The sequence below is a fragment of the Phodopus roborovskii genome, unplaced genomic scaffold (genome assembly GCF_943737965.1).
Source record: "Phodopus roborovskii unplaced genomic scaffold, PHOROB, whole genome shotgun sequence".
Taxonomy (NCBI): domain Eukaryota; kingdom Metazoa; phylum Chordata; class Mammalia; order Rodentia; family Cricetidae; genus Phodopus; species Phodopus roborovskii.
This window is the reverse complement of record NW_026125397.1, coordinates 17,672,494-17,683,031: the sequence shown is the minus strand read 5'-3', so window position 1 is coordinate 17,683,031 and position 10,538 is coordinate 17,672,494. Positions and strand designations below refer to the sequence as shown.

Here is a 10,538-nt window from a genome sequence, read left to right as displayed (position 1 = left end):
AGTATTTTGTATCCCATATATCAAAATATGAATCAAAATCTATCATGTTTAAATGCCTTACAAATGGCAGTATATAATTTAGAAACTGAAATGTATCAGTAAAAGTTTGGTAGTTTCTTAATTAAAAATGTGTTATTCTAATAAGACATGTGAATTAAATTCTTAAAGTTTTAGAAAACTAGCCAATCACAAGTAGCCAGAAAAAAGTATGTGTGCTTGTCTCTGTCTATATATATATATGTATATATCTATATGCATATATATACACACATCAAAATATATGAGCATAGATTTGTTTTAAAAAACAATAACTATAAAACCTCAAAACATAAAACTAAAAGCCTAGGACTCAGGAGCTGTAAGAAGATGCTAACATGAATAAGCTAACATGGTTGCTCTATTGTGCTGTGGTTTTAGGTGCCTTTATTTCTGAAATCATGACAGGATAGTGAGGACTCTATCCAAAGAGAATCTGTTACTTGCTGTTCTGTGGTTAACCCATGTAGATGCTATCATCTGACTTTACAGCTCAGGACCACCTGCAGATTTTACTTTTTGCAAGCCATATATTTTTGCAACCAACAATTTCTTGATAGTCATCAAAGCATTAGCTTTAAAACCCAATGAACACATTTTTAAAGAATCAAATTCTTAGAGTGGCCAAGATCCTCTCTGGATTAGGGAGTTGGGATGCATATTCACCTCAACACACTGATTTGTTGGTAGCCAGATCCCAAGAGGAATAGAGTGGATTTAGCACTAAATAGAAGGGAAATCTGTTATTATGACGTAGTATAACAAACTCCTGAAATACAACTATCAAAGGCCCATTCTGAACCAACTGTGTTCCTGGGCAGTCTCCTCAAAGGCCAGTCCCACTAAGTTTTCATTGCTGAGATTAAGAAAAATCTTTTCTGGAACAAGCTTTATACCAGAATAAGCTTAGTAAAGAAACAGGTATGTGTCTGATCTCAGGCAACAGTACTATCCTGCTGGTTCCAAACCCTTTACTCTCCCACCTACGCAGTCCTGCCTGAAGAAAACGGGGTTGTATTAAGAAGGAAGGGAAAAAAGAAAAAAGGAAAAGGAAGGAAGGAAGGAGAGAGGGAGGGTGTGCGGGAGGGAGGGCGTGTGGGAGGGAGGGAGGAAAGGAGGGAGGGAGGGAGGGAAGAAAAGAAAACCAATCTATAAAGGGCAATGCTTTGCCTGTATTGGAAAGATTATAATGGATTCTCAGCCAGCAATAAAATATATAACCTTTCTAAAACATAAAATGATACAGACAATATTATTTGACATTTAAGTGGCCGTGTGTCTGGTCAAATGAGCTGCATTCCTAGTACCCTGTGTCCAAAATGAACTAACCTAAGCAATATCATAGTCCATGACAAACTGTTTGTAATGTGACAAATCCAAGAAAAGATTTCACAATATCATTGAGTCTTAGGTTTTATGTTACTGTTAATTCACATATGAATAATGAGTTAGCTTTCTCTTTAAGTAATTAAAGCAGGCATAAAACTGTTTAATGAAAATGCTGAAATGTAGATAAAAAGCAACTCTGCCAGAGTTACATTATCATCTTTCTTTTTATAATAGTCACTGAAGGCCTCACAGGACTCCTATTATTTTTATACAGCTCTGTTTACATATCATAAAGACTGAAAATAGTAAGGGGTATGCTTAAATAATTGCAGTTACTTTTCTTATTTATAAATTACAAAGCCAATGAAACACTCACCACAGCAGAGTCTCACATTGCTGAGACAGTCTACACATACTCTGGAAGAAACAGCTGTCTTCAGTGTCAAAATGAGCCCAAGTTCACAATCACACTATCTTGATAGTCACTTTTTAAAGCACTAATGACTTTGCTTGCTATCCTTCTGCACGAGAACGCTGCCTTGCTATTGGATCTAGGCAGCCTGCCTATAAAATTCCAAAATGAAGAATTGACAGTGTGTGCCTTTCAAAGCTTTGCTTTGACCCTTGAAATCCTATAACTGTGTGGATAGAGTCCACACAGAGAGACACACAGACAGAGAGACAGACAGAGACAGAGTGATCAGGCAAGAGAATGAATGAGCATTCACATGTACACACACAAAGAGATAGGATTAAGGAAACACTATGCCTTTATCTGAAGAGCACTGTTCACAGCTTGGTCCTACAATCAGTAGTTTGAAAATGCAGGTTGTTTTGTTCTTTTTCTTGCAGACATTATCTCATTTTTAAAACAGTAACATGATTGTTTGCCTGATTTGATTAGCCCCTTCGAACTTCCTCAGTAAAGCAAACAGAACAACAACAAAGCTGAAGTAGGCCACAAGGAGCTTCACTTTTCCCTTGTAAGTCCTAGAAAGAAACAAAAGAGTCTAACATAGCAGCATTTCACAATGGATCATTGTTGCTGTGGACCAACACTTGATCATTGGGTAACGCAGTTGTCGCCCATGTCCTGAGCATAGCGGTCTGATATTGTAGTCCTTAATTCATCAATGTCCCTCCGTAACTGGCACACATCTGAGAGCTTTTTAGTGAGCGTTTCTGGGCTGTGGTCATTTTCAGTCTCTTCAGCTGAACAGTTCATTGCTGTGTGAAAAAAGCATGGAGAGAAAGTCTCACATCTCTACATAGACATTTCAAGATTATCTTCTTCGTCATGGCAACATGATGTTGTACAATGAGTACCAGCAAGGCTTGGGTACAAATCATACATTATTTGATATTAAATTGACCCTACCTATGTTGTTTTAAAAGAAAAAACCACCACTAGTTATAATGCTTTGAATTCATATAACATTCAGCGTGCTTGGTGGACGGCAGTATTAGCAAAGTGAAAAAGAATGTGACCTCACACCTCTTTCTAAGCTCCACTACAATACGGAATTCTTTCCCACTGACAAAATCTGAAAATTATCTGCATAGAGAAAATGTCTTAAAAGCGGGTTTTACTGGCATGCAGACATTAGTTTCAAAAGATAGAGCCAGAGTATTAGGACCCTATAATCTCAAAGAACGGAATCAAGTACATAGTAAGTGTCCAATGTCTGAATAATGAAGGAGAGGCTCTACTCAGCTAGCTTTTAATTATCTACTCTAGTTTCTCTTTTTAAGCTTGTTCCAATAAAAAAGCAAGAAAACTGAAATAACCTCCTTCTACCCCTGACACAGTAGCCCAATAATTGTTTTTTAAATACTGAACATTTACCATGATCAAGGTGTGATGCTGGATGGAGAAGTCAGTGACTTATTCTCAATGCTTCCTATATAATTCCATAAACAACTGAGTGTACAGTATATTGTAGATGACTCACCACCACCAAAAAATACAGCGGGAACTGGCAAAAAACACAGGTGTCTAACTGGACAAATGGATGGGCTTATTTACTGGTGGGCCATTGAAACACAAAACAAAGCAATCTGATAGAATCTGAGAAGCAAGACTATTATCTAGCCATAAAAGAGTAGGACATGAATTACATGAGACAAGAAGCATAAGAAACAAGGTACAGAGATAGGCAGAACCCCTCCTATCACAGGGAGTATATTAGGAGAATCAATTTAGTTTAGAAAAACCACTGGCAACAGTAAGAAAAATGGGTAGGGAAAGGAGGACAAATAAATGCGTAACAGTCCAGTTCAGAGTTATGTGTGCCTGAATTAAGCCTGCTATAATGGTAGGAATGAATTAGCTCTACTAGAGCTCAGCTCTCATAACTTGAGTGAGGGTCAGGACTGGGAACAGCTCATGGAGGAAATGGATGATAGTGTGTGGTGCTGCTCACTCCTGTGAGGAGCACAGTTAGTTGGGGCAAGTGGAGTTCTACTTCAGTCATGCTGAGTCTCTGATGCTGCCTAGGAAACAGCCACACTGAATACATATAAAGAGTTAACTACAATCAGGACACCAAAGATGCCTTCTAGACAGGATGAGAGATCAGTATCTGTATGGGGGGGGCAGTATTGTAATAACAGAAAACATAAAAAAACAAAAACAGTATTCAGAGAGAATGCGAACTAAAAGTAGAAACAAATGAAAACACTCACTGACTAGCAGTTCTTATGGACCACAATATGATTTTTTTTTTTTTCCTGGACAGGGTTCCTCTATGTAGCTCTGCCTGTCCTATAATTCATTCTATAGATCAGGCTGCCCTTGCACTAACAGAAATCTACCTGCCTCTTCATCCCAAATGCTGGGATTAAAGGTATGTCCAGCTTAAACCCAGGAAGAAAGTTGCAGAGAAGTCTATAGAATGCTGAGCCTAAGTAGTCATAAATGTGGGAGTAGAACTTAGAGAATGATGTCATGAAAACCAAAGAGGCTGAGAACTTTAAGAAAAGGGACCTGGTCTGCCAAGACATAACTGATGGAATCATGAGAGCAATTCAAGCGCATTCATTGGTCCTTCACAAAGTAGCTGGCTGGACAGAGTTTCACAATGTCAAATGTAAGGTAAGGACTGGGAGGTTGAAGCCGAAAGCCTAAAAAGAGCATACCCTGAGGATCAGTGATGTGGAAGGTGGTGAGCGTCTTGAATCTCTACTACATTCATAGTAGCACAACTCTGTTAATTTAAAGGTTAATAGATGCTATACTAAAATGTCAATTATAAAATAATCAAAGGAAAACCAATTTTAAAGCACTGAAGTCTTTTATATGTGAAATTCAGTTTCTTCCTCCAAGAGATCCACTCTAACCAATGTCTTTTCGTCTGGCATCTTCTCCTCTAAGATCCATATCAAACACCAGTTACCCCACTTAGCCTTTGCAGCCCTTAGTCCTTTTAATTCCTTGTGTTACTACTGTTCTTTGACCACATCTCAATTTCAGCACTGACTGCATGGATCTAATAACAGTTAGTGTGTGAGAGGCGGTGGTCTCCATATCTGCACTGACAGGGCCTCACTTAGCACCCACACCACTGAGGGTCTGATGTGTGCACTAATACTGACTAGTGCTTTTCACACGCCTACACTTCAGCATGTGAACAAACATACCTCTATTAAGTGAAGGTGAAATTCTGCTAACCTTGCTTAATACAATATATGTTTCACTTAAGAAGTGACATTCTTTAAAAGCATTTATTGGAAGTCAAAATACCTATTATGAGGTAATATGGTAGAATAAATAAAATAAAATTGATAAAATACAAATATCCTCTTGTCACATATAAGCCATACATACTGAGCCAAGCATTTAATAGAACGTGTTCAACCATAAACTTCTTTGTGGATGTAACCTTACCCCGTTTTTAAGATTTTTACTATCCATTTCTTCTCTATTAAAAGGATAACGACAAAATAATATTCTTCTCCTGGGAACTACACAAAGAGACGGGCATTCCTACAAAGGACCCCAAGGAAGGCTCGTTACTTTATTACTGTGGCAGCTCTCACACAATTTGAGGCAGAAGGGGAAAGAACGTAGACAGTCACTGGGATGTCACGAGAAAGGAGAAGCCATGTGTGGTAAAGACAGCACATCTGGAGAGAGACTCTGGCCCACATGAAATGACGGGCAGTTAGTTGACACAGCTGGCCCACTCATCTGGGTAACTGCAACTATGCCTTTGCTGGCTTCCATAAGTCTATGGCAGTTTTAGTAATGGGCCAGGAGGTAAACTGAAACCACCAGCCGCTTGGGAGACTTCTAAAGCCAAAGAAAAGGAGAGCACAAAGCAAACATGGAAAAGAGAACAAAGGCAAGACATCAGCCACTTACATCTGATTCCCAGTAATAACGAAAGGTTAGGCTCCTTGCCCTGAGCTCGTTGATTAAGAATACTGCACAACGCTTTCAAGTCAAACAAACAATAGGACATTTCCTTGAACAGCTGGTCAATCACAGTCAGATCAAAGAGAGGCCACTTAGAACGGACGGTCTGCAACCCAGAGTGCTCTCCTTCCTGGCACTGATCCAGTAGAGAGTACGCCTCTCCTGTCTGTCTTTGGCTCTGTGGTGGATAAAAGAAAGGAAAAAGAAAGGAAGAAAAAGCCAGTTATTAGAACAGAGAAAACAGATTCAAAGAGTCAAAAAGCTTAACATTTTCCATGAAGTCTATTATTAAACATCATAGTGAATTTACCCTAACTAAATTCAATTGCACACATTCAGTAGAAAAGAAAAAAAAAAATCTGTATTTATAGGTCTCACTGCTCTCTGTCATTTGACACCATCATAAACAAAGGGAAAGATCACACCCAAGCAGACTGGCTATGCATGCATTCTCCACAATGTAACCATTTGAATGACAAGAACAGGGACACCCTAAACCTCATTCCATGGTGTTGTTAAGTAGCAGAAGTGACTTAACTATACTAGAAGTATTTCTTTTTCTCCTTCTTTTTCTTCTTTTTTTTTAATGTAAAAGAAACCCCCTTTTTCCCCATATGATATATCCCAATCACTTTTCCTCTCCCTGACTCCTCCTAGACCCTCCCCATGTCCCCTCCTCGCCTATCCAACTCAATACCCTTTCTTTTCTTTTCTTTTCTTTTTAAAAAAAAGACAAGACAAACATAAAACAAGAAACTCATTCTCTCCTCTCTCTTTCTCTCTCTCTCATAAACATGCACACACCAAATTCCCATCCCAAAACAAAACAAAGCCCCACCCCATAAAACAGGAACAAAAATATACAAGCAAAAGACAAATGAGACAAAGTGTTCAAACAATACAAATGAACAAAAAGTCTACAATAATACCACTGAGTTTTTTGTTTCATGTTGGTCAACTATTCCTAGGTGTAGGATCTATCGTGAAGTGGGTTAATGTGCCCAATGAGACTCCACTGAAGAAAACTAGAACTATTTGATTTTAAGAAAAAGTACTTATGTTTTGATATTTATAGGAAAGACACAAAGAAAAACATGAAAGGGAAAGAAATGCCAGCATCCCAGAACTGTTTGACTGGAACTGGAGTATCAGCATGGAGCCATGACTTACTATACTCAGAAAAGGCTATTCTTATCTCCAAAATTATTCTCCCCTTCTCAGCCTGGAAACTGCTAACAAAAAGTAAGCTTAACAGGATCTGCAACTGGAAATGCACTTAAGAATAAGCAAATAAACCGAGTGATAAGAAAAAGACTGCTTTTATATATGATCATTAGGGAATGAAGTGCATGTGAAAAACTAACATTTTTAAATCTACCTATTTAGGCAATCAATTTTGTAGAAGCTAACCCCACCAAGAAAACAGATGCTGTATTTACCCAGTCCCACAGGTCAAGTGCTGTTTGTAGTGACTGCACCTTTATAATAAAAAAGCCAGGCTGTCATCACTTTAACCTAGAGAGATTAGTATGTGTATACCACTTAGGAAGAATAATCAAATATTGTACGCAACACAAAGTACCCACAGCAAATACAACTGACAGGAATTTCATGCAGCCTTTAGCTCTAATAGCTAGCTTACTAGAAACAAAAGGTAAAGAACAAATGGCACCATTAAGGAAGCAACTGGACAAATCTAAAAGGTATGACAATCTATGAGATGAATTAGCTTCTAGTGTCTTAAAAAAGACAGTAACATGGGAAGAATGGCACCTCAGATTTTTAGACACCATAAAGAAATGCAAGAGTGGCCCTTGAAGGAACAATGTCTTCCACAGCCACTGGGGGGAAAAATACTTGGTGGGGGGGGGGGGAGAATGTGGATATAGATGATTATCAACATCAAGAAATCATGATTTTTATTGGGCACGACAATCATATTGTGGTTATGTAAGAAAGCATCCTCCACTTTAGGGAATTCATTTGAGTAGTTCGGCTAACACATGACCGCATGTAATGGTGTCTTAAACCCGGTCAGAGTGCGTCAGTTCCCACTTAGGAGAGTGTGGTCTGAAGCTGCAGCAGCAGTACTGCAGTCCCCTGGAGGACTTTGTTCATGGTCCATCTGTGCTTTCTTGGTGCCATGAAAACTGTATTCTAAGATGAGTGGGGAAAGACATAAGAAACCCAAAGGCTTATCTTTTTGCTATAATATTCTTGTGAAGCCTAATGAATTTAATTAATCAACACATCAAAGTCAAACCTGTATCCACTTGTACAAAGCAGGCATTGACTCTAAAGAGGTGGAGAGTCGATGGCCCTTGCAGGCAGTCTGAGTTGTACTCACTTCCAGCAGCGCGTCTGTTAATCTCTGCAGGCTTCCTCCTTTCCTTCCTAGCTCTTCCACCACATTCTGTGCAGTCAATTTCTCTTTAGAAAGTTTCCCTTGCATAGACTAAAATGACAACAATGACAAAACTGTACATCAAATACATTAGCGCATAAAAAAACATATGTCACTCTAACATACTCCACATACTACAATCATTTTGCCTCCCTAGTCCCTTCTAAGTTGAAGAAGTGACCTTTAAAACAATTCACATTAGACCCAAAGACTAGAAACTTTAACCTGTGTAAAACATGTCAAATCGAGGTTTCTATTTGTGCCATACTACAAATAATTCTTATTTTACTAATTACTGTTAGGAGTGTGTTGGCAGCAAAGCAAGACTTTGTTAATTTTTTTCTTATGTGTAAAATAGTAGAATAATACAGTTCTTTTTTTTTTTTTTTTTTTATCATTTGTAGCTAAGCTCCCCTTTTTGTTTATACTGTCCTTGACATTGAACACGAGCCCAAACTCAGGCCAGTAGGAAATTTGAAAATTAATCTGCTTATATCATTTAGATAAGACCGTATTGTGAGAAAACAACATGATGTGACAGAGAAGCATAGAAGCTGCTTTAGGAATTCCTGACTTTTATTCACACTACAGGAAGAACTTGTCATAACTCAGTAGTTTACTAGGGTTCCTAGGTGTTTCTATCAACTCTCCACACTGTGGTTAGAGCATGAAATCAATAAACTCATGACCAGGGAAGAGAAATCATTTTTTTTCTACAAGTCTATCTTTATTTTTAACTAAAAATGCTTAAGTACACTGACTTCCCAAATAGCACATGTCCATTATGCGTGTGTCTTCTATGCATGTGATAGAACTGGGAGAGGGTCACAGGGGCAGGCATAAGACTGAATGGGAAGCGGTATCAGAAGGGGCAGATATTTAACTTATTGTTTTTAAATGTCATTTGATAAAACTCTGAAAGACTAATGACTTAAAAGTTAGATAAAAGTGAACCAAACCTTTGGATAAGTACATTTCCTTACATAAACTTGTTTTACAGTCTCTCAAAATGCATTTCACAATATAGCACAGAAGGAAAGCTCTCTTGTCTTCTAATTTCATTTAATTGAATGATGTATGAAGATCTATTACCTACTTGGAGATTTATGCTTCCTGTCCTGACAAGATTATCTATACTCCATAATTCAACTGAAATTATATAGAGAGAATGTATATATTATATATTCATATATATATAATAAATAATATACATATACTTATTTTACATATCAATCTCAGTTCCCTCTCCCTCCCTCCCATGTCCCCTGACCCCCTCCCATCCCATTCCCCCCCAACTCCATAGGGAGGGTGATGCCTTCCAGGAGGGATCATCAAAATCTGCCAAGTTGTTTGGACTAACATACATGGCTTTATTAGAATTATAGACTTAAAACTAGCACAGATAAACACTTTAAAGCTAACACCGTAACAATCAAAACTGAGCCCAAAGAGGTTACTTTCATAATGAAATCCCTTAAATGCTTAGTGTTCTGCACTTTGGTCAACTCAGAGCCATGTTGACTATGAATGACAATTAGCTAGTCACTAATGAGTTTCCATATAAGAATAAAATGAAGACAGTTGCAGTACAGGCAACCTTTTCTAGCAGAAGAACTTAGAAGCATCTGGCAATAGTGCCACAAGAAGGAAAACTGAAATAACATCAGGCTCACGAGTCATACTGGCTGGGGTTCAGATACAGTCCTGTCTGCTTCCAAGGATAACTCTAGCTATAGTGCTAGCAATGCCTGACAGCAGCACCTCACCTACACAGCAGTTAATCTAGTCTAAACAGTATGAGAAGGAGCACACACAATGGTTAGAGGAAGGAAGCAATGTTATCGTATCAATAACTGAAGGGACAAAAACATGACTGTCACGCTAAGTCTCTGAAGTCACCCTGAACAGAAAGGGGTGTTTAAGTATTCTGATATTTTACCTCATGTTCACAAGAGCTCTTGTAATATTTACTAGTGTTTATAAATACAAATGCAAAATATGTTTATTTTTGTGTAAGAATTCATAACAAGTTAATAGTTACTTGCTACTATTAACTAGTTATTATGCAGAAACCTAGAAATTTTGATAGATATTTTAGCTAATTTATTCTATTAAGAATGAATAATAAATGTTATTTCACAAGGAATTTTCTTTTTTTATATACATTTTTATTTGAATTAGAAACAATCTTACTTTACATATGTCTTCCATATTGCTAGAATCCTACAGCTCCCAGGTGGAGAGCTATCCTCACACAGGAAACAGGAAACATCAACATGTGATACTCTACCCTAGCTACCTGTAGCTGTGGGTAAGTTTCACGACAGGGTAGGCAAGAAGAGGGGCCTCCTT

General features: G+C 38.0%; 1 protein-coding gene across 4 annotated transcripts in view; it reads right to left on the bottom strand.

Annotated features, from left to right (window-relative positions):
• Positions 1-2,391: 2,391 nt before the first annotated feature.
• Positions 2,392-10,538, bottom strand: part of Cep85l (centrosomal protein 85 like) — a 99,874-nt gene continuing 91,727 nt past the window's right edge. For 3 of the 4 annotated variants that reach the window (XM_051175514.1, XM_051175515.1, XM_051175518.1), the window contains exons 11-13: positions 8,130-8,237; positions 5,729-5,960; positions 2,392-2,592 (exon numbers count right to left, since the gene is read on the bottom strand). In XM_051175514.1, the coding sequence (XP_051031471.1) occupies positions 2,429-2,592; positions 5,729-5,960; positions 8,130-8,237 (504 nt within the window). In that variant the 3' untranslated portion in view covers positions 2,392-2,428. The remainder of the gene's footprint in view (positions 2,593-5,728; positions 5,961-8,129; positions 8,238-10,538) is intronic. The other variant, XM_051175517.1, reaches the window with a different exon arrangement.